At 35.7% G+C, this 25,874-nt stretch overlaps 1 protein-coding gene across 1 annotated transcript in view; it reads left to right on the forward strand.

Annotated features, from left to right (window-relative positions):
• Nucleotides 1–25,263, forward strand: part of SPATA48 (spermatogenesis associated 48) — a 73,711-nt gene extending 48,448 nt beyond the window's left edge. The window contains 4 exon segments of the mRNA XM_043979837.1: nucleotides 16,673–16,780; nucleotides 20,208–20,262; nucleotides 20,265–20,380; nucleotides 25,122–25,263. Coding sequence (XP_043835772.1) covers nucleotides 16,673–16,780; nucleotides 20,208–20,262; nucleotides 20,265–20,380; nucleotides 25,122–25,263 — 421 coding nt within the window.
• The last annotated feature ends 611 nt before the right edge of the window (nucleotides 25,264–25,874 follow it).

Here is a 25,874-nt window from a genome sequence, read left to right on the forward strand (position 1 = left end):
ATAAAAATATTAAAAGAGAACAATATAATTTCATGCATCTGTGGAAAGAAATTGCTATTTCAACTGCAGGATATTAGATCAGAGGTATGCTGTGAAGGCTTAAAATTATGATAATTGTTTTCTTTCAAAATGTTTAAAATGTTTTGTTTTCCTGATAGCTTTCCTATTATGTGACTTAGTGGCTCAACTTATCTGATTTAGATTAATTTGGATACAATTATTTATTTTTTTAATTATAGAAAGGATAGAATATATATATATATACACACAAGTATACATATATATGGGTACACATATATACACACACAACGTTACAAAAATTTACATCCTTTCATAAAGGAAATTACTTCAAGTAATATGTTGATTCATAGCTGTTTTAAAGCAGTATATGAGAATCTGTCATATATAAATATTCAAGATACATACCAATTTAGTGAGTGTTTTTCTCCTCACTAACACATATCTCAGTTTTAAAGATAAAATAAAATTGCTATCTGCCCTGTGTCTGATATGAAAACACTACCGATAAATAGTTCTCTGATTCATTCTTGCTAAAGAATTAAGCACTGCTAAATTCACTCCTCAAGGCCATTTTAGTTAATAAAATGGTAGCATTTCTAGGACCACTCTATTAGATGTTAAATGCTCTAGAATTAATTTAATCTCCAAAGTTAATATCATTCAATTACATTATCAATCTGATAATACACTGTTTTGAAAGAAAAAAGGTTAAATTCTTTGCAGATTATATTTGGAAACAGAAAACAGTCCTGAATATGTTAAATATGTGATTATCAAGTTTGGGCACTAGATGTCCTCCAAGGTTGCAAAGTTTCCTTTAAAAACACACACACACACACACACACACACACACACTCTTTGTTTCTTTATTGGTATGTTCCTTTACTCTGGAAACTTGGCCTCTGATTTCTTTTCAAACTTTTCCTAAGATGTCAATCTATTAATGTTGCTTATTTATTTGTAACAAAATTGGTCTCACATTTTTCACTACTGTATATTAGGGTGGGAATGATTCAGCCAGTTCTAGCCAGCCTACTACTGTCAAGAAAAATTGATGGCTTTGACTCACTCTTCTTGTTTCTGTCTCACTCCTTTTTAAAGTGGTTCACATTTAGTTATTGGATTCAGTGTATTTTCTAAAGCAAAAACCCACTTAACAATTCCCCTGGAGATAGTCATGTTCTTCAAAAATGCCTGATCATCATTGCACAGAATTACAGGATCCCAAAGTTAGTTAGAATCTCAGAGATCATTTCTTTGAAACTGTTCCCCAACCGTACCCTGGGATCCAACATGAACACTTTGAAGGCGCCTAAGTGCCCCTTTACTGCCTCTTCACTTTCCTTCTGCCTCATTTCCCCATTGAACATTTTTGTTCTATCCTGTCCAAAAATGCTTCTCCTTGGTACAGAAAATAGAACCAAAATAAGAGACATGGAGAGACAAGAGTTCATTGGAAAGAAAAATGTAAACAACAGAGTAACATGGCAGACACAAGAAAAAACTAACAAATGGGATTTTAGGCTTTTTTTCTGATGTGTTACCCTGTATGAGGGAGGTGATAGTCCCATTATCCTCTGAGCACATCTAGAGATAAATCTGGTTGGATTGTATCCCAAGTGATGTGTTCACTTGTCAGTAGCACATTCTAGGAAGGGCATTCATTAATAACCTGTTGTGCATTTAGACTGAGCCAGGCATGATATACCAAGAGGATCAGATGCTATACCAAACCAGAATGTAATAATACAAGAGTGTTTATTCTAAGAAAGATAACTCTAAGGGGAGACCTAATAACTGGCTGTAATATGGAAGCAAGATTAGATGCATTTTTTTTCCCATGATCTCACTCAAACCATAGTAGCAACCTTATCCCTTCTTTGACTTCCCTCTTGCTCACAAAACATCTTTTTTCAGTATACTTATCACTCATAACAAACACAACTAAAACACACTATTTCAGTATACTTAACACTCATCAATGGCCTCAGCTCATTCTGAGCTTTAGTTCACCTGATGCTATTGTTATAGGACTACCCCTCTCTCTGATTCACTTCAATTACTTGCCATTGCCATTTCTTCCATCTTTTTTTATATAGTTTTTAAAAATTCAAGGTGGTCAATGAGTTACTTGTCCATCCACCCATGCTTCTTCAGGTAGTTTCCCCTTTATTTCTTCCTCATAATCATTTGTGTTTGTGTCCTTGCAATTTTGTTCTTGAGAGCAAACCAGCCCTCTTGGATTGAATGTTAAACAATAGGATACTAAGGGATCCTTTCTTTGTACTCTTTGAAATCTGTTCTCCATAAAATGTAATTTAGACCTAAGTTTAACTTTCCCCCTTATTTGTTGTTCAGTCATTTTTCAGTGATATCTGACTCTTCATGACCCCATTTTGGGTTTTGTTGGCAAAGACACTAGAGTGGTTTGTCATTTTCTTCTCCAGTTCATTTTCCATATGAGGAACATGAGGCAAGCACGGTTAAGAGACTTGCCCAGGGTTACATAGTTAGTAAATGTATGAGATCAGATTTGAACTTAGGAAAAATGAGTCTTTCTGACTCCAGGCCTGCTACTCTATCCACTGGACTATTATCTATTACAAATTTCAAGATGGAAGTCCCCATCATTTGTACCTTGAAAATCAATAAAGATCTGAATATTATTTAGCAGGGATTTTCTGGTTCAAGGAGGTGGCAGAGATGGAAATTGTAAAAGATCTAGAGCCTCATATCATCTGCATGAAAAGAGTCAGAAATGCCTACAAATAATTTTTTTTTAAAAAGGGGGGAGGGGAAAGGAGGTGCAACCAGAGATCCTCATAAGATAAGGATAAGCATCTCAGAAAAGGAAAAGGAAGGGGCAAGGAAATGAGCAAGCAGAAAACTGCAATATGATAAACACATATTAGAGATTAAAGATCCTAAGAAGGCACTGGAAAGCAAAAATAACTAATTACAGCAGGTCCAGAAACAAAGCCTGTAATGACATATTAAGCTATATTAATTGTTTTAAGTAAATGAAAAGAGAATTGGATACTAATTTTTAAATATCTTATATCTGCAATAAGGGATTCATAGAAAAAAAACCAATAGAACTAAATCATGGAAATAGTAGAAAACTTGAATAAAAGCATGGAATGAATGAGAAAATCACTGCTTTGGAAGGCAAAAATGAGAGCAAGCAGCAAAACAAGATAAAAGGACACCACAGCTAAAAGAAAGTGTGAAAACTATACAAGCTAAAATAGAAAGAACCATTGTGAAGAGCATAGGAAGACTCAAAATATGCAAAGAAAAAGGTTAAATGCCCTTTTTTAGTAAATTTTACTTTATTTGTTTTAATCAGGTAAAACCTGCCTTCTTATCCTCCCACTCAAAGTCCCACTCTTGGTCCCTGCCTTTATTGAGAACATAGGAAAAACAAAACTCATTATAATCAGTTATAGATATTAAAACAAATTTCCATATTGGGCATGTCCAAAAAATATCTCATTCTGCATTCATCATCTCCTTATTATCCCCTGGATTCATGATTGATCATTACTCTTGTAAGAGATCAGCATAAAAGTATTTTGTAACATTTATATATAACAACTTGTCTGTCCATCCATTCCCCATTTTGTGGGCATCCCCTCAGATTCCCATTTTTTGCCATCTCATAGACGTGTACATCATTTTGTGTATACTTAGAGCTTGTTTTTCTTTGGACTAATCATTCTCTTAATCTATCCTTCCTCAAATTTCCCCTGGCCTCTTCTTCCCTCTCTTTCCTCTTTCCCTGTTGAGTGAAATATATTTCTTTACCCAAATTTGTGTGTGCATTTTTCCTTCTTTTGGCCATTTCAGATGAAAGTGAAATTCAAGTGACAGCCATTTCCCCCAATCCCTTACTTTTTAACAGTATAGATGACTATTTGTACACCTTGCTATATGTGATCATTTTCCCTAACTTTCCTTTCCCTTCTTTCCCTGCTTCCCTCAGTATATTCCTCTTTTTCTCTCCATTCTCTTCTTAAGATTATCAAACCATAACAGAGCCACTCCCAGGACTTGTCTACTTGGACTCCCTTTCCCAACCCTGATGATTATAAGGTTCAGAGGAGATACAGGTAGAATCTCCCCATATTTGATTTTAAACAGTTTTGTTTTGTTCTTTATCATTATTATTCATGTTTACCTTTTCATGTTCTCTTGTGTTTGAATTTCAATTTTTCTTTTCGCATCTCTGGTTTTTTCACCAGGAATGGTTGGAACTCCTCTATTTTTTCAAAGATCCATTTTATCTGTAGCATTATATGCTCAGTTTTTCAGGCTAAGTTATTCTTGGCTGTAAGCCCATATTCTTTGCCTCCTGGCAAATTCTTTAATTTGTATGCCAAGTTCTCTGCTCCCTCATAGTGATGGCTGCTAAATTATGTGTGGTGCTGTGAAGCCTCAGTACTTGAATTCTTTCCTAGCTATTTGAAGTATTTTCTTTTTATTTGACTCAAATATTCTGAATTTTGGCAATAATATTCCTGTGAGATCTCATTTGAGAGTTTCTTACAGGAGATGACTGTGATTCTTCTTATTTCCATTTCACCCTCTTGTTTTTGTTTTTTTGTTTGTTTTTGGTTTTTTGGGGTTTTTTTTACAGGGCAATGAGGGTTAAATGACTTCCCCAGGGTCACACAGCTAGTTAAGTGTCAAGTGTCTGAGGCCAGATTTGAACTCAGGTCCTCCTGAATCCAGTGCTGGTGCTTTATCCACTGCACCACTTAGCTGCCTACTCACCCTCTAGTTTTAAGAAAGATTCTTAATCTATTTCCCAAATAACTTGTTTTGTTATGAAATTCCTTAAATGCTCTTCTATTACTTTAGATTTTTTTGAAACTTTATTTTAATAATTCTTATTGTTTCATGGAGTCATTGGCTTATATTTCTCCCATTCTAATTTGCAGAGGTTTTTGCTTGAGCAAGATTTTGTATCTTTTGTTGCAAGTTGTTAATTCCTTTTTCAATTCTTTCTTCCATAGCACTCGTGTCTTTGCCATTTTTCCTTTAGTGTTTTCATTTATTTATTAAAACTTTAAACTCTTTCTTAACTCTTCATCTCTTCAAGGAATTATCAATGAATCTTTGTGTGGGCTATGTTTTCCTCTGAGGCCTTGCTTTAAGGTGTCTTAGAGTTATTCTCTTTTCTGGGTTTGGCTCTTGAGCTTTCCTGCCACCACATTAGCTCTTTATGTTGGAATTCTTTTTTTGGTTTTCTCATTCCTCTAAGCTTCTTGACTTTGGACCAGTCAAGTAGGGCAGGATTCTGCAGCACTTCTGGTAGGAAGTTCTGGGGTGGTTCCTCTTGCTGCTTTCTGGGAATTTTGAGTGATCAATGTTATTCTAGGATTTCAGGGACAGGTTGGGGGCCTGCAAGCTCTTAGTACCCCCAAAGTGATCTGATCCAGGGCAAAGTCTGATTACTGTCCCCCAGTCTGAGCTCTGCTAGTTCCAGACATAGGTTTGGGTCTGAAACAACTCCTGGGATTCAACCCCTATCAGCCAGCTGAGAAATTCTGTGGTTCAGAGTAACAGAATAATAATCTTTTCTTGGGCCTGGGATTCCTGTCCTAGTTATTGTTCTGCAGGTTACGTTACAAGCTAGAAAGCTCTGCTCTGAGCCTGGGGTCTGAATCCCATCTCTGCTGATCCTGGCTTCTAAACTTCCTCCTTTTTTGGTATGTCACCTATCTACCCAGGAATGCCAGCCCAATCTACACATCCCCTTCTCAGTCCACCTTGCATTTGTGCCCATGACTGGGTGATAAAGCTGCCAATTTGTACCTGTCCCTGTTACAGTGGCCTGATTTGGCTCTGAGGGGTATGAATTTGGGATCTCTTCTTTTCCTGATGCATTATGTCCCTCTGGGTGCATGCTTCAGGTCCACCCCAGTCCACAGATCTCTCTGTCTATCTCCCTATGGCGACCTGTGCTGGAAAAACTGCTCACTGTTATTTTTTCCTCATTTTTCTCATTAGGATTTCATCTGGTATACGCATAATCTTGAACACCAGTAGATTGAATTTCCCTAAAAAAAGAAAATGGGTTACAAATGGAATGAAAATAGAAAACTCAACAATAGGTTGCCTACACAGAAAACACACATATGACAGCAATATTCTATCCTTCTGTCAGACCATTTAAAATGAGATGTTGGAGGAAGTTCGGGAAGCGTTATGCATCAGCTGATTACAAAACATTAGAAGGTGCAGTTGGAAGTGCTTTAAGGGAGATAAGCTTGGAAATTATATTTTGATTTAAAGAACCATTAATAACAAAATAATATCTGCATTAATTGCATAAATAACTAATCGCATAGCACCTAAATTTTTAAAGGAAAAATTAATTGGATTGCCAAAAGATATAAAAACGAAAAACATTAAGAGTGGAAGAATTCAGCGCCATACTTTTAGAATATGACAATAAGAATATGTCAATCAAAAAGATAAACAAGAAACCACATAATCGAACAGAATGTTGGGAAATTATATCTTATAGTTTTATATGTAATAAACTAAATGGGTTGTTTGAGAATTTACTTTTTTATTTAAAATGTACAGATCATGTGAAAAATGATCACAGGGAATAAGGAATGAAGGTAGAAAAGCAGAAATTTTAAACACCAATTTTGTTAACCATCATTCAATTAAAATAATAATTCATATGATGATAAATATAATCAAAAGATGCAGACTTAATGGAGAGCCAAAGAAATGTTTAGGTAAAAGACAACACAATGTAGAAACAATAACTATCACATTAAAAACAATATTAACGCTCAACTTGATTTGTGGTCCCATTGATGTGGGTAGTACCTTCAATGTTATTACAGTTTTACAGCTAAACAGTGGCCAAACAGAATCAAAAGTTCCTTCCCCGGTTTTCAGTGGTTTTTCTTCTTTTTTCAGAAAAGACAGTTTTCCCCCTCTCATTATATATATATATATATAATATAATACTATGTCATATATATGTCATATTTTATGTTCATACCTCCTAAATGAGAGCAACAAGTTTCAAGCTGGCTGGACACATCTGTCCCTGTACAAGAAGTTTTATGGGGTCCTTCTTGCCTCTAAGATGAATTCCTCAGATTGCTATTTAAATCTATTCACAGTCTGACTCCAACCTAATTTTACAGGCTCCCCCACATGCTTCTTCTTCACAAATCTGTTGCAGTCAAACTGGCCAATTTGCTGTTCCCTTAATTTAACACTCATTCTCCTTTTTGCCTTTGTTTAACCTATCTCCCACACATGACATTCACTCCCTTCTTACCTATTTTTCTTAGAACCTTAACATCCTTCAACACTTATGTTAAGTGCAACTTCCTGCTAGAGTAGCTAACATTCCTATAGTGCTTTAAGGTTTGCAAAGAACTTTACAAATATTAACTTATTCTGTTCTCACAAAAAGATTCTCAGGTATGTACTATTATTATCCCAATTTTACAGAAGAGAAAACTGGTGTAGTAAGAGCTTAAATGACTTTCCCAGGGTTATATAGTTGGTAAATATTTGGGAGTAGATTTGAACTCAGGTCTTCCTGACTCCAGGCCCAACATTATATCATTTCACCATCTTGCCTCTAGTCAGTACTCTCTCTCTTCCCTATTTATCTTGTAATTACTAATCTTTGTAAATGTTGTATCCCCTGGCAGAATGTAAACTCCTTAGGGGCAGGGATTATTTAATTTCTATGGGAGTCAGTATATCCATACTACCTAGCATAATCTCTTTCACATGATTGGAAGCAATAAGAGATGATGTATATAAAGAACTTCGAAAATATTAGAATTCTAAATAAATGTTAGTTATTATTGTCAAATGAGCTAGAGAAGGAAATGGTAAACCACTCTAGTGTCTTTGCCAAGAAAACCCCAAATGGGGTCACAGAAAGTCAGACATGACTGAAAATGACTGAACAATGACAACTAGAATATAATACTATTAATGATACTAGGAATGCATGTTTATGTGTTTATTTGAATTGAGTTAAATTGGTATATAAGACGAAGAACCAGCCACTTTAGAAATGGCTAAAGGTCAGAGAAAGCTAATAAAACTCTTGTGAATCTTAATGGACAGAAACCTGCCACCATTTTTCTAAGGGAGTGGAACAATGGGGCACTCCAGGGTGACCCTCAAGGAAAGAATACTCACAGCTGAGTTTCTACAGCTGTTTGCCTTGGGTCATTTTTCCACTGCCACCATCTGGAGGATTCAAAATTGGGTACTTTCTCTGCCCAAAGACTAAGCCCCAGGGATTACAGTGTTTCTTCTTCTCCAATATCATATCCGCTACTATACATTACAAATTCTATACTACACTACACTACACTACACTATACTATACTACACTACACTACACTACACTATACTATACTACACTACACTATACCATACTATACAATTACTATGCTATACTATACTATCCAAACACTCTGTATTATAAGTTCAAATCTAGGTAGTTCTCTACTTAGAGACATTGAACTTTTTAATGACCTTTCATGAAGTTACACCCCCTCCACCACCACCAATTCCCATGCTTCAAGGTCTACTTCTAGAGGAGCCCAAGACTCCAAACTCCTAGGGAATCAAACTTGTAACATTAGAGTGTAAGCTCTTTGAGGGCAGGAATTTGTTTCACTCATATCTTTGTATGGGTCTATGTGCCTAACACATAGTAAACATTTAATATCAATTAAGAAATATTTACAAAACACTTACCATGTTCCAGGCATTGGAAGTGTTGGGTATATATACAAAGAAAAAGTAAAAACAACCCTATCCTCAAGGAACTTACATTCTAATGGGGAGACATCATATATAAATCAGAACACACAAGTTAAATACAGAGTAGGTAGAAGGTAATATTAAAGGGGATGACACTAAAACCTGTTGATTAATTAAAGCACTGTTATTCAGCTGCCATTGTTCACCACCCATGCTAAGATTTTCTGTCTGTAGGAATGGGAGGTGAACAATCTGCTGCTATTTAGGGGTGACTAATGTTCTTGAAGCCTCCTCCCCACCCCACCCTCAATTTCTTCCTCTGAGAAGTCACCGTGAGAGGAAGTCCCTTCCCGTCAGAACCTGTCAGAGCCCAATACCCACAGGAGGTTTTGAAATGCAAGACATTACCTCTCTTCCCTCACTGAAAATTTCTGGATCTAGAAAGATAAAATAATTGCCATACTTTTTAAAACCAAAAATATACTCTAAAAAATGTGTTATAAAATTAAGTAACTATTTATTTAGGTGTTCCCTTTCACAAATCAAATCAAGACTCATTCCAAACTAATTTACTGTTTACAACAATAAAGAGAGTCAGAGTCAGTGAATGAAACCGATTTGGAATATGAATTGTTTCATATGAATTAATTCACATTCCAAATCTGTTATATATACATATATATTCATATATGTGTGAGAGTGTGTGTATATATATATATGTATATATATATACACACACATATCTACATATACATATATACCACACATATACACACATATACATATATACACATATATTTCTCTATATAGATATATACACACATATTTTTGAAAGACAAAGGAATAGGAAGATGGAGGGGAAAATTTAAGATTAAGGACAGAAAGAACTAAGAAGAAAATAGAAATAGCAAAACAAGATGGCTATCTTCCTATTTCTTTGTCTTCCAAGATTATTTAATCTCTTCATTGTCTCTTTTGTCATGATTCAAAAGCAAAAAAAAAAAGTGGTTATAAAATTAGAGGACCAACTATTAACTTTTTTTCTTTCACAAATCAAATCACACCCCTTACAACCAGAAGGAAAATGGGCAACTTATCTCACCTTATGTCAGTGCCACATAATGATAACATGCAGGAATAAAAATCAAAGAAAAGGTTGTGATTCTATGAATCATAATGAAATGTACAACCTCTCTGGTTAAAGTTAGCTGGCACTTCCCTCTGAAATCCACAAATGGGGGCAGTGTTGCATCATGTACAGATGCTGAAAATCCATTCGCCAGCCTCTGTCAGCTCCACTGTTCACTCTCACATTGTTTCCATTCCTCTTTAACAAGCCAGTGAACACCATTGGGCAGCTGCACAGTGCCCCCACCTGGGGGTGATGGATGATTGTTGGACACCCAGTCCTGATGGATACATGAAGCCTGAGAAGTAGCACCTTTTTCATATGCTTGCTCCAAGCTTAAGCAAGAATGAATTAGAAACAATATCATCTAGGCTTTTCTTCTCAGATATTTATCAAGTCACCAAAATAAATCAGCTTATTGTGCTCTTCCATTCATTTCTCAAAGCTAAACAAATAATTCTAAATTGTTTACCAGTTTCATTCTACATATGTGTGTGTACATATACTATATTCCCAGTCAGTGCTTGACTTGTGGGAAACCCTGTGCATATGTAGATATACTCCAAGTATGTGTATTCCCCCATGTAATGCTACTTTTAAAAATCCATTCATTCAAAATATGTTTATTGAGACTCTACCATAATTACCAAACCCTTCATTAAGTTCTCTCTTTTATGAAAGTCCTGCAATGGGAGGCCATGATCTAAGTGGTACATTTTAATTCTGCAGGTGTTTTAGTTGAGTGGAAAAAAAACTCCAGCACAGTTGATGGGGATTTCCTTTGTAATATGCATGGAAGCTTTAATTAATGCTTGGGGAGACAGACATACTTCAATAATTTTGCTCCACTCTTGTTACTTCTCTAACTAGCTACCACTTTTGTATAAGGAAATCCCAAACTAAACCTCAAGGCCAGTGGTCACCATTATGGCAATGCCAATTCACACAAATGAACCAGAATTTTTTCTCTGAGTTAACTTGTTATATGCTGCATGTATGTCTGACATATTCTATCTTATTTACCAAATAGATATGATTTTTTAAAATTCATTTTTAGGGGCAGCTAGGTGGCACGGTAGCACTGGCCTTGGACTCAGGAGGACCTGAGTTCAAATCCAGCCTCAGACACTTGACACTTACTAGCTGTGTGACCCTGGGCAAGTCACTTAACCCTCATTGCCCTGAAAAAAAAATTCATTTTTAGATCCTCATGATTACAATACCACAGTTTATTTTAGTCCTACAGAAACTTAGCAAGCTATACTATCACCATTGTTCTTGACTTCATTTTCTCCTTATGTTACTTTCCCGATGTTCAATGTAAGTCATTCAACAAACGTTTATTAAAGGCTTACTATGTACCATGCTAAGTGAATAAGGATAAAGGCATATTCCAGAATTTACTTTATTCCAGGCATAAATGGATAATGAAAAAATAAATTATATATACATACACACATGCATGCGCGCGCACACACACACACACACATATATATTTATTTATATATACCAGTACCAATTAAACTCAGTAATCATTTGTTGATGTTGTTGTTTACTTGTTTCAATCATGTCTGACTCTTAATGACCCCATTCAGAGTTTTCTTGGAGTGGTTTGCCATTTTCTTCTCCAGTTCATTTTACAGATGAGGAACCTAAGGCAAACAGGGTTAAATAATTTGCCCAGGGTCACACAGCTGAGGCTGATTTGAACTCAGATGGTCTTGACTCCAGTCCAGGTGCTCTGTCCCTGGTGCCACCTCATTGCCCAATCAGTAATAACATTATTGCCTATTGCATAACCTACTGCATAACAAGCAGTAGAGGGCACTGAAATAAAAAAGACAAAAGTGAAAATAGTCTTTTCTCTCAATGATCTTACATTCTACTGTCCATAATCCATGGAAGTCATTGCTTGCCAGATAATGTCCAGACTCTTTCAATTGGCTTTCACTATTTGACCACAATCCATCTCTTTCTTATCTCCAAATACCTCTTTTCAAACATCCCACACTCCCACTGAACTAAATTATTTGCCATGTCCTGAGAACATGCTTGATGCTTTCTTGCTTTTGCTCACAGTATCATAGATTTAGAGTTGAAAGGGATGATACAGGTCATCTAGCCCTTCATTACAGATAAGGAAACTGAGGCTCAGAAAGGGGAAGCAAACTTTCTAAGGGTACATTAGTCTTAACTAGTAAAGCTGGTTGTTGAACCCATGTCCTCCAACTGCAAATCTAGTTCTCTTCCTTCTGTCAAATGACTTGGTAACCTTAGAGTTAAATAGAAAACATCTATCAGTGAGTAAGCCATAGGTGGGGTCTTTGGCTTTGGCTGAGGTTTTGGTCATCTCTCCTCCTTTGCATTTTGACTGTGCACCAGTGCAGTAATGAGGAACCAGAGGAGAGGATCACTAAGTAAGACGTCACACTGACAAAAAGAGACTCCAGTGATGAGAAGTTGGAACCACATAAAATAACTTGGCATAGGCCAAGTTTGTAACTGGGTGTCTGTTTCTCTCAGTTTTATCATTGTGGTATATAATCTTTTCTTTCTCTTTTTCTGAGAAAACACAAAAGAATTAAGGAAACTTGATGAAAACAAATACTTTGAACTAAAGACTCCAAAAGTGGTTGCCTTATTTCATTGTGCCTGTTGATGTGAATGTACTATATCCCTGCTACTGACTCCATTCAACTCCCAGGGCAGATTAGAGCAAAGAGGAATGATCATCCATGAATTATTTTGAGGCGTGTCTCCTTCTGTTTAACTATTATTAAAAACATATAGTTATTTAAATTTTCAGACATGTATATAGTCATATACTCTCAAAGTTAGGAGGGACCTCAGAGGATACCAGGCAAAGATTCTCCTCTTCAACATGCCCAACAAATCATCAATTCAGCCTTTGCTTTAGGACCTTAAAGGTGAGGCAACCCACTATCTCCTAAGGCAGCTGAGTCTACCTCTATACAAATTTAATAGTTGCTAAAACTTTTTTCCATGTAATTGCCAAAAATTCAAGTTTCTAGCCACTTTAATGCAGAAAATATCTTCTCCACATGAGATCTCTTTAAGGACTTGACTGATCCTTGCCTCTAAGTGCTTTCTGCCCCAAGCTAAATGAACACAGTGCTTTGAATTGTAGATGCTCGTATGGCATGATCTCAAATTCCTTCACCATCCCCGTCCTTGCCATCTGGACTCCCTCTAGCTTATTAATATCCTTCCTACAATGTGGCCCTCCAAAATGATCACAGGACTTAGGCTGTGGCCTTATCTAGACAGAATACAGTGGAAAGCTCGCTTGCCTCCACTTCTCTTAACTAGATTGGAAGCTCAAGGATAGAGTTGTTATCTTCTACTTCTTTGTATCTCCCACAGTGTACAACGCAGTGCCTTACACATGACAAGAGCTATTCACTGAATATTTGTTGATTTTTATTTAATAGATACATTATTGTGAATTTAATAATAACATCTAACATTAATCTAGAACTTTAAGGTTTGAAAAACACTTTACAAAGGCTATCTTGGTGCTTAACACAGTGCCTGAAAAGGAATAGATGTTCAATAAATGCTTATTAACTGACCCTTACAGTGACCCTGTAGGTAGGTGTTAGTCTTATTCCCACTTTAGAGAGGAGAAAAATTAAGTTGAGAGAAGTTGCAACTTGCCCAGGGTCGCACAGGTACTTAGTTTCTGAGGCTGGATTTGAACTCAGATTTTCCCACCTCCAAAGCCAGCACTCTACCCGCTTTGCCACCTTGTTACCTTCTCAAATTTCTGATAGGATATGCATTTCATCCTACTAATGCAGATATTCAAGCATCCTCTCTAAAGCAAGAGTCACACTGGGGTCCGAAAACTTGTTCTTTAAAAATATGTGTCTAACTGTATTTCAATATAATGGATTTCTCTTGTAACCCTATGCATTTTATGCATTTAAGAATATTGTTCTGTGAAGGGACCCTCAGTCTTCCCTAGGCTGCAAAATGAATCTATGGCACAAAGTTAAGAATCTTTGCTCTCAGATGAGCCTGAGTAACTGGAAAAGTCTGGTGGTGCTGTTTTTAAAGGCCTGCAGATAGACAAAGTGAATATTGAAAAAGACCAAAGGTAATACCACAAAGTCTAGAGTTAATACCACAAAGTCCTTGCAATATGGGTCATTCAATCTATATATAGTAGAACCCCCATGTGTCTTATTCAGAGCCTATTCAATTTTAAGAAGCTTTTCTTTCCGGTTCCCCAGACTGAGGTAGTATATTATCATGAATTAAAAAGTTGGTTGAGAGAAGGAGTAGTTAGAAACAAACGCAGCAGCAAAAGCATGAAGCGAAAGCTAATAGTCTGACTAAAAAGGAGACAGAAAACCAATAAAAAAGACAAAAACTTAAAAGCCCAATAGTCTGGTCCCATTTAATTTGTTGGCCTTGAGGCCATTCGTATATTATTACATAATGTTCATTATCAGCATATTTGGTTTCAGAAAATCTGGAAATATGTAATAATTTTTATTTTATTTTAAAAATATTTCATTGAGGACTTTTGTTTTTACATGATAGTCATTTTGGGGACTAGCCCTGATCACTCTCACATTCAACACCTCCTCCTAACAAAGAAAATAGTTCAATAAAAATAACCAATACATCTCATGATGTGTGTAAAATTCAGCATTCAGAGTCCTCCACCTCTTGGTCAAGAGGAGGGAGGTTTGTTTTGTTATCTGTTCTCCATAATTAAAATTGGTCTTTCTAGTTATTTAAAGCTAGTCCTCCTTTTACAATTCTTTTCCTTTATATTATTGTGTCCCTTGTGTATATTGTTCTTCCTGTTTCTGCTTACTTCACTCTGTAGTGCTTTATATATCTTCCTAGGAATTCTTCACATATGGTATTTCTTTCTACAAAATAATGTTTCATTACACTCCTACATATTTGTCCAGCCATTCCCCAATCAATGGATGCCCATCTAGTAATATATTTTATAAAAAAAAACATCAAAAATATTGAAATTTTTTAAAAAATTTGCACTTTATTTGGAAAACTCATCCATGTAGAAAAACTCATTTTTTGGTGATGTTGGATAAATGGAGCATTTGTGTAATATTAGTATCAGGGGTCATCTCCAGTTATCCTGATCTTTATCTTGCCACTGGACTCAGATGGCTCTGGAGGAAAGTGTAGGCCTGATGACTGCACAACCCTCACTTGCTTAAATACAATTCACTTGCAAGTCATGACATCACCTTCCTGCTGTTATGGTCCTCTTCAAGAACAAAGGACAGACAAGGTCTAATGGGCCATGAAAGAACACTAGACTAGAATGATAGTCTGGACCCCTGAATTCTAATCTTAGGATGGTGACAAATTAGCTTTGTGTATATTCCATTGTCTTTATAGTCTGTTTACTCATCTCTAAAATGAAGGTGTTTAAATAGCTCTTTAAGGTTCCTCCTGAATCTAAATCCAAAAGTCTTGCCACTACATCACAATGCCTTCTCCTATCTCAGAGAGATAGTCTACATTCGTTTTCCCATAGTTCACTAACTTTTATTGTAATAAATTAGGACCTTAGTACATGTTGATGGCAACATCTATGGAGCTATTGACTAATATGTCATTTGAGAACTGTATCTTTTCATACTGACTACAGGTCCTAAACATAAACTCTTTCAATTTCCTACTCACATTTAATTTGTGTTTTTACCCTTGAGCTAGATTGGTAGAGAGAGTGCCCAAATGGAAGAAAAACATGGCAGTGTGGTATAGTGGAAAGAGTAGTCTCAGTTTTCTTAACTGTAAAATAAGGAAATTAGAATTAGAAAATCTAGAAAGTCCTTTTCTGGGTCTAAGTCAATCTTCTTTTTGAAGTTAGAATATAAGACTAAGTTTTTATACTTACATTACCTCATTTACCTGCTTTTCTTTTTTTTTACCCTATGAACTAGTTATGAAAATGATTCCTTAGATTATTTTCTTTGGGAATTAAAAAATTAAATTTCACTCTAAAGAAGCTTTTATTTTAGAAAATTTACAATGAGAAAAAAAAAACAATTATTCTCTTTTCCTGTCCTCTCCTCTCTCTTTTTCTTCCTTTTCTCTTGCCTTTGTTTTTGAGTAGGATATTAAATGAGATTGACATAGATTAAAGTTAACAGTCCACATTTTCAAGAATATCCAAAATAACTTATACAAAATACAGTATCCCCAGTGACAATTTGAAAAATAACAGAGCTAATGCAAATATTTAATGTCGAGGACAAATATTCAAATCAGCATTGCCAGGTTATAGATGAACTTGATGCCTGATATTTTTGTAAGCCACTAGTTCCTGGTTTTCCCTTCTTATGAAATGTCATTCTTGACAACAAATCATGGTTGTAAAATGTATGTAAATTCTAAATAATAGGAAAAGGGACAATTGCAATGGATGTTTTGAACATTGTCAGAGTTTTGGGGGGTTTTTGTTGCTGTTGTTGTTGTTGTTCATGTGTGCTTGTATTTTACCCCAGAACAGGAGAAAATTGAAATTTTTGTATATGATCACCCTACAAATTTATGCCCTTCATCCCAGTTTCAGAAATTAAACTCCTATTCTCTCAAATTTAGAAGGGGAAAACATAATATATAGGCTTTTTTTTTCTTTCTCCAAAAAATCTCCACAAAAAAACATAGGTTTTTTTTTTTTTACATTTTATTCTTTTAATTTCTTCCCTTCATTTTCTTTTAACTTTTTTTCTCCAGCTCCACAAATATTCCAAAATATGCTGGCAAGGTTCATTTCACAGCCACCCACCCAGCAAATTCTGATGTTCCACGAACCACCCCAGCCACAAGTTCAGCAGTTCGGCGGTAAGTGCAAAGACTATTATTCAATTTGTTCAGAAACATTAGAGGGAAAATCCTAATTATGGTTATTTCATTAAAGAACAATTAAATACTAAAAATGAATTTGCTCTGGTTTAAAAAAATGGAAGAGTCACATTTTTTTTTTCATGAAAAAGGATGGGTTCATTTCCACACCAAGGGATCAATATTAGTCCTCACCTATCAAGGTTTAAAAAGTTGATATATGTGGAAAGAAGAATGAACTTGCTTTGCTTTAGCTTGTACTCAACCTTGCTTGTTAGACTTGCAGTTCTGTATTTCAACACATGTACCTGCATTAACTAAATAAATGCATGCTGTTTAGAAGCCCTCGTACATTTTTCATTTGTCTGCAAATCACTTTTTTTTCTGGGAATAATTGCATTATTTCTCAGAAAACAGAAAATTCTATTGAAGATAATAACCATCTTTCAAACATCACATTTACAAATTGAAAAGAACAGCTGTTAGATGCTGGCTTACTAAAGGCTCCTTCGTTTGAAGCTGCCAGTAAAGAAACAAACCGCTTTATTGCTCATTATAATTCAAATTTGAAAGTACTTGCTAGAAGCCTTGGTCTTGGAAATAAAATAATGTATTGCTGAAAATGTAAATTCATGTCTCAAATAGATTCAGAATGACTCTTTTTGGAGATAAATGCAATGGTGTAATCTGGGACCAGCCATTCCTTTGACCAGACAGGACCTGAAGAGTGCCATAGACCCATCAAAGGCCCTTTCCCTTAGGTATCCCTGGTACTCTTTCCATGGCCTGCACAAGAAACTAACATCCGTTTACTAGTGGTTTTTGAAGTACTGCCTTCAAATGACCATAAGGGTTTAAATGTGAATGTGCTGCTGGGACCTGTGGTTTACCATTAAGTGTATAAACTAGAGACATTTTGGCCCCTGCTTTTAATCTCATAGGTTTTAAAGAAACTATGAAGATTCAAACTGTAATTGGTCCTGAAAATGTGACCAAGGCACAAACCAAGATTTTAAGTGCTGGTCTGCAATGATTCATCAATAACTAATTACCAAAAAAAACCTGCTCTGTTTAAAGTTCACTTTTTTGTTTTAACATTACTATAGTGCCAAATCACTCAAAGTTATCTGTCTCTCTGCTTGCCTGTCTTTGTCTATATCTATCATCTATCTATTCATCCATCCACCTCTCTCTTTATTCATCTACCCATCTATCATTTATTTATCTACCTATTTATCCATTCACCTCTCTCTTTCTATTAATCCATCCATCTATTTACGCATCTCCCTTTATCTCTTTCTATTAAATCTCTATTTTTTTCCAAACAAAGCATAGACCTATAGTTGTGAGAAAGCATTAACTTTGATAGTAGGTCCAAATTGAAACCTGCCAGGATTTTTACTGGACTACAGATTTTACATTAATCCTATAGATATTCAATATGTGAAGGAGATATCATATTTGATATAAGAAAATCTGAATAAATACCAGCGCTGTGTTATGAACATAGGAAGGGGGGGAAAGCATAGAAAAAGGTGTCAGTGAAGCATCTTTAAAGTGTACCTTGTGGATCAGAAAGTTCAGAAGCAAACACAAACAAGCAGGACCTCTTTGGATCTAACGTGCTGAATTTAGTACATACTTGAATAAAAACCAAGATGTACATCAAGGAGATCAATGGTTTTGTATAGAATCCTTTTTTGTTCTTTGTGTGCAGAAATATTCATGTTTGTTTTTATTTTTCAAGTAGAGAATGATAAAACATTTCATAAAAGAGCATATGTGGGGATACTAAAACATCCATATTTGAGAAAAAGGCATTTATAAATTCAAGTTAATTCAGTACAGAGGAAGGCAATCAAGATGGTGGAGACTCTTGCATCATCCAATATATAAATCAATTGAAGAGAATGGGGATAATTAACTATTAGAAGTTTGGGAAGGGAGCAAGGGGAAATGATAGTTGCCTTAAATATATAGTATTTTAATGTATTGGTCACATCAAAAAAGAGTTATATTTGTTCTGCTTGACCCCATGGTACAAATAAGCCAAAGGACAAATTAAGGTTTGATATAAAAAACCAACTTTTTAATTAATAGGGCTTTCCGAAAATGGAATAGGCTTCTTGAGAGGTAGTGGGTTCTTCCATTTTGGAGTTCTTTGAGGCAAGGCTGGGTGGCCATTTGTTAAATATGTTGCAGAGGGGATTATTTTTCAGGTATAGATTGCACTATGATTTTTTTCCATAACCATTCTTTTTGAAATGGATGGGGAGAATTCTCTCCCTCCCCCACTTACCCACTAGGATTAAGGAATGGATGTATTCAATTTTTAGTTGAATCACGGAACTATCTAAAGTGGAAAGGGCCATCTATATTTAAAAAGGGAGGCACAATCAGGGACACTTTATAAACAAGTTCAGGTAAGATCCCAGATGGTGTATCCATCAAAAGATCTTTCTCCTTGGAACTATCTTCTTGACCATATTTTCCTAGACAGCACAGCTCAGAAAATCATGATGAAGTTATACTTCATTTTGATATCCTTTTTCTGCTCAAGGGAACCATTACAACTATCTGCTTTTCTTTATCAATAGGGGAAAGTTGACAGCTCAGCACACCAGTAGCATTTTATACTTTAATATTTAAATGGCTTATTAATAATATTTCATGGTTTCCTGTGTATTTGGTACAGCATTAACTGCTCCACAATGTTAGTTAAAGAAAAGTAAGACTCTTGCTTTCTAAGGGGCCCCATTATCTCTTCATCATTCTTGTTCAGAAGAATTGAAAGTGTACCTGAACTTAGATAAACCAGTGCTTTTCCTGTTATGACAAAGTCGAGACAATAGAGAATAGACGGCAAAGGCAAAACCCAACACAACAAAGTTCTTGAGTTTTATGGGTTTGAACTCTGTCAGTTTACTCTAAGGCCAAGTCTTCAAATGCCACCCATGCCCACAAGGTGCAGTTATGGTTTTGTAGAGTTTATTTAGAGGTGAATCAACTTCCAGGCAATGGGATTTAGGCATAATCTTTGAAAATGAAGTAAAACTGAATATTTTGTTTATTAAGGAGGACTTTAAAAAGAGAGACAAAATCAACATTAAAACCACTCTTTAAGATATGGTTTGTGTTTGTTCTCAAAAGAGAAATATTTACTAGCATGTGATTGGCTTACTTGCTAATCCATCCTTGTGCCACTGGGAATTTAATAAATCCAATAAAAATATTCTCTGGTTCTGACTCATCACTGTAAATCTTCATGGTAGAACCTCAGGATGACTAGTCTTTTGCATTAATGACATATCCTCATGGAAGCATGAAAATAAGATGTTCTGAATCTCTGGGTCATATTGGTCCTGATTCAACACATAGAATTGGGTCTACATAGAAGTCTTTTGCCCTGATCAGACTGTATTTACAGTATTATACTCAGTCATGCATATCGCATGAAGGACATTGGAAAAACTGTGCATGCCCCCCCCCCAAACTGAAAACAATGGGGAGAGAACTGGGAATCATTTTATATGAGGATTTGTTGGAGTTGGGAATCTTTTGCCTGAAATGCAATGAAAGTTGCAGAGAATTAAATTTCAATTAGACATAAGGAAAAATTTCCTAACAATTCATAACTTACCATCACCCCTTTCTGCTTCCATAATCTCAAATTATAACATTCCATTTTCTGATGATAAACTTTATTACTTTCATCTCTACCTCTGGTCATTTGTCTTGAACCAGTTCTTTATCCTTAATATGATTTCCATTCTCTCTATCATTTCTATTGTCTCTCTCCATCATCTCTCTTTTGGTCCCAATTACTATTTTTCACAGTATTGACCCTATTATCAGTTCAATAACATACCTGAATCCCTTTCCAACTAGTCCTGCCATTATTTATGCCCTGCCTATCCTTAACATTGGATGACCCTGCTTGTTTTGATTCCACTATGATGTTATCTTATGCCATTGCAATGCCATTTTTCTTAAATAGAGAGCATGATGCAAGGATAAAAAGCCAACCTGGAAGTTAGCAAGGCCTAGTTTCCCGTCTGGCCTCTAAAATGTGGTAAAATAATGGAATTTGGCAGACTGATTAGAATGGGCCACACCTATGTCAGCAGGAGAAACCACACAGGACAGGACAGGTGTGGCCCATTCCAATCAGTCTGCCAAATTCCATTATTTTAGCACAAAAATATACTAACTTTATGGCCATAGGAAAGTCACTTAACCTTTGCTCCAGCTTCTGAGAAAGAGGTAGCTCTCTCTTCCTTCAGGCTAATCCCTCAGTTGTGCCCCTTTATCTTATCTCCTCTTTTTTCTCCAGGCTCTTGTCTAAGAAATCATTTCTTCCTTCCCTGTCATCTTCAGTATTTCTCTTTCTACTTATTTCCTTCCCTAGCAGCTACAAATATGGCCAGATTTCCCAAATCCTTAAAAAGAACTTCCTTTAACCCTGCCATCCCCTCAACCTACTGGCCTGTATAGGAACTCTCCTCCCTTTCACTGCCAGTCTCCTAGAAAGATTTGTCTACTGTCATTCACCTCTACTGCCTCATCACCCACACAATTACTTCTTAAGCTGCCTTCTGACCCTACTACTCTAGTGAAATTGTTTTCTCTAAGGTTTCCAAAGAGCTCTTAACTATTCAAATTTTTAGTTTAATTTGGAAATATTGACTAACCTCTCCTCCTGCATATTTTTATTTACTCTTGGTTTTAGCAACATTGCTCTCTTCTTACTTTTTATGACCATTTCTTTTTAGTTCTCTTTGCTGTTTACTCTGACATCTCCTACCTCCAAAGAATGGTGTCCTCAAGAATCTAGACTGAGCCTTCTTCTCATTTGACTCTCTCTCCCTTTTTGTTCACCAACTTCATATATTCATTTATCAATTTCATGTAGATAATTACCAAATATATGTCACTTAAATCTATATCTATCTAGGAAGCTAGCTAGCTTTTGGTCTGTCTGTCTTAGCTCTGTCCTTAAATCTAGTCATTTATCATTAATTGATAGCAGGAGATCTTCCCATTGACATTTCAAATTCAATGTTCAAAAGGAAATCATATTCTTTCCCTGATAAAGCCAACTTTCTTCCAACTTCTGTTGAAGACACCACCATTCTTTGAGTCACCCAGATTCACAATTTCAGAGTCATCATTGTTTGTTTGTTTGTTTGGTTGGTTGGTTGGTATTTTGCAGGCAATGGGGGTTAAGTGACTTGCCCAGGGTCACACAGCTAGTAAGTGTCAAGTGTCTGAGGCTGGATTTGAACTCAGGTACTCCTGAATTCAGGGCCGGTGCTTTAACCACTGCTCCATCTAGCTGCCCCAAGAGTCATCATTGACTCACCCTTCTCCATCCCCCCTTACAATCAATTGCCAAGTCTTATTGATTCTACCACCATATTGATTCTTCCATTTCTCCTTTATCTCCACTCATATCACCACCATCCTTACTCAGGCTTTCATTGTCTCTAATTTAGACTATTGTAATAATTCCTAAAGTATCTACTTAATTCCATTCTCTCTTTGTCTAATACATCTTCCATAAAATTGCCAAAGTAATTTCCTTAAGTTAAAAATCTACTTGTGGCTTGATCCCTTACTCAAAATCTTTAAGTACCCCCTATTATACAAAGAGCAAAATATAAACTCAGAGATTTAAGGTCTTTCACAATCTGACTCTTTCCAGATTTATCTTACATTATAGACTCTAAATTTCAGCTGAATTATTTCAAAACTCTGTTTTCCATCATCTACCACTATTTATTTGTCCAACTCACTGATACTTTTTCCTCTTCAAATTGCCTTCTGTTTACTTATCTGTGTATATGTTATATACTCCAGGTAAAAATTAAGCTATCTGAGGACAAGAACTTTTCTTTTTTTGTTACTGCTTTTTAATTCCTTGCACCTAATACATTGACTAGAAGGCACTTAATAATTATTTGTTGGGTGGAATTGAACCCTAAGAGATGACTGACAAAGGTTAGTATTGGATCCAACTGTCCAAGCTGTCCACTCTTAGTTTTATAACTGTTAACTCTACTTCTTGATTTCTTACAGTGAGCTTATTGAAAAACAGTGGTCTTTTACAGAAATATAATACTTAATGAACTGTGAAAATACAGTTTAACAGAGAAAATCATCCTGCTTACACTGGGTTAGAATTCTCTAATCCAGAAACAAAGTGTACTGAATTTAACAATCCCAAGTTTTCTTTGAGGCAGGAGATAGTTAACTTTGAACTTTGACCTTCAAGGGTCAATTTCACCTGATCTTTACTGTATAACTAACTTTAATTTCTTTGTAAGAGGCCATTTAGTGGGGTTTTTTTTAAGTTTTTTGTTCATTTTTTTAAAAAGTATCTCTAATAAAGGGTTAAACCCACAGAGGTAACACTTGTTCTGGGGGGTATGGACAATCTGCTACTGGGTTCTACTATGAACTCCCAAGATTTCTTCTAGCTCTGTGATCCTTAATGAAGCAGGAGACTGAATTATTGCTCCTGAAGGGTGTTATCATCCGGGTATGATTCTCATCTGTTGATTTCTACTCACAGGCAATTAATTGAAGCATAAAAAATTAATACATTTTACATGATGTAATTGGAGTGTTGATTTCAAAAAAGAAATGAGAAGCCTATCTGTTAGTGTCTAATAAATAATTCAACTCTTTCTTCATATAAGTGGAGAAATAGTACATTTAAAAATTTTATTTTAAAAATGTCTACTTAAACACCTGAAAGGTAGTCTTAAAAGGTGTTATCCTTCAGTACATGGATGTATTTGTGGTCCCATCAATGTGGATACTACTCTCTCCATTAGTGTAGGTTGGAAAACATCCATGCATTCTCATATGGGCAGCAAGGTGGCCTGGCATCAGAAAGGTTATTATTCAGTCATTTCAGTTGTGTCCAACTCTTCATGACCCCATTTGAGATTTTCTTGGCAAAGATACTGAAGTGGTTTGCCATTTCCTTCTCCAGCTCATTTTACATATGAGGAAATTGAGACAAATAAGGTTAAGTGACTTGCCCAGAGTCATACAGCTAGTAAGTGTCTCAGGCCAGATTTAGACTCAGGAAGAAGAGTTTTCTTGACTTCAGGCCCTGTACTCTATCTACTGTGACAACTAGTAAAATGAGGAAGACCTGAATCCAACTCCAGACTCATGAGACAAACTATGTGACACTAAGCAAGTCATCTAAACCTCTGTTTACCTCATTTTCCTCAACTGTCAAATGAGGATAATAATAGCACCAACCTGGAGCAGTTCTAAGGATCAAATGGAATTATATTTCTAAAGCATTTAGCACAGTAGGTGCCATGTATATGGTTATTTCCTTTTCCCTCCCTCCTTACCCCCATCCTATTCCTGTGTACATTCTCCCATGGTTTATTATGAGTTAAGGCTTTCATACTTGCATGCTACCTTCTCTAAAATCTAATAATAATAAAACATTTTAGAATGCAACATTTTCATGCCTTTTTTCAATCTGGGCTCAGAAGGTCTAGGGCAAGCACAAATATCATGCATTGTACTTTTGTCTTCATTAGAATGATCATTAGAATCAAAACTGAACCCGTAGGATTTACAATGGTTCATTTGCTAGCTTCTTTATCAAAACCACAACTTAAAAACTTGACAAAAATTGGAGCTAATTGTCGTGTTCACAATTGTACCTAATACTTGTTACTCCCTCCTCTATTTAACTTGAGAGTGACTCAAATTCTGTTTAAATGAGTTGACGCATTTAGTTTCCATTCTTTGAGACTGAGAAAGAAAAGGGTTAGTCCCTTTAAGAATTCAAAATCTATGGCCAGAGCTTATATTATTTGTCAACTCAGTCCAGTTAGAAGTAGCAGGAGCATTTTAGATGGTAAGTCTTAATGGAAAGCAAGTCTGAAATGCTTGACCCTTACTGAAAAAAACAGATGGAAAAATACATATATTTCACGTATCAGAATGGAAAAGTTCTATAAGACAGTTAATAGTTCATGTCTGTTTTTCTTCTGTCCCTGTGTCCAAAATAGAATGGGCTGTCCTGTGGCATAACGAGCTCTCCATTGCTGAAAGTCTTTAAATAAGAAGCTGGATGAAAACTTGTTAGGAGTGTTCTATAAGATTCATGATTTGCATACTTGTTGGGAGAGATGACATGGAACTCAAACTAGAAATACCCATGTCTTCTGACTCACAGCCCAGTGTTCTCCCAATTGAATCACTAAACTCAAGTATATATGAACATCTATGAATGAATAATTGCTTCAAGAGATAAGGATTTGTGGTTTCATATTTGTTAAATGTGTTTTTTTCCTAATTACAGCACCTTATGGGAAGTAAGGAATGTGCCTAATTATCGTCATATGGGACCTTTATCAAAAATGGTTACTCTGGTGAACCCATACAACTCTTTCAATGGGGTGGTAAAAGAAACTCTTAAGCCGTTTAAGAAGCCTATTCTGTAAGTGGTTATATGCCTCAGTAAGTGTATGCTCTATGCCAATAAATAATTACGGAAAAACTGCACATTATGTATCTGTAGGCTTGTCAATTTTTAGTACTTCAACTCAACAAATATATATTAAACACTCACCATATACAGAAATGTCGGGTTTTGTTGTTATTATTATTGGTTTTAAATCAATGTTGTTTTTTCAAGGCTTATCTCCTCTCATCTGTCCTGAATTGCTTAGTTACCTGTCTGCCTAGAATGAGGATCACAGTACCAATTTCTATGTAGTGTCTCACTAAATAGAATGCTGGAGGCCTATAACCTCTTAAGCAGAGTTTTTAACCTTTGTTGTGTTATTTAACTCTTTGGCAGTTTGCTTAAACCTTCTGACTCTCAAAATAATTTTTAAAAATTAATAATTAAAGAAAATGTCAAATTTCACTTAGAGGTTAATGAACATAAAGATTGAATTTTTTGCATCCAAAATCCATAGAGCCCCCTGAAATCTATCCATGGACCTCTTGGGGAATCTATCGACCCTAGTTAAGAATCTTTGATCTAAAGGACCCAGTGATCAGGGTTCATAGAATAATGGGATATTAAAGCATTTAAAAACCTTATCGT

The sequence above is a fragment of the Dromiciops gliroides genome, chromosome 1 (assembly GCF_019393635.1).
Source record: "Dromiciops gliroides isolate mDroGli1 chromosome 1, mDroGli1.pri, whole genome shotgun sequence".
NCBI classification, from domain to species: domain Eukaryota; kingdom Metazoa; phylum Chordata; class Mammalia; order Microbiotheria; family Microbiotheriidae; genus Dromiciops; species Dromiciops gliroides.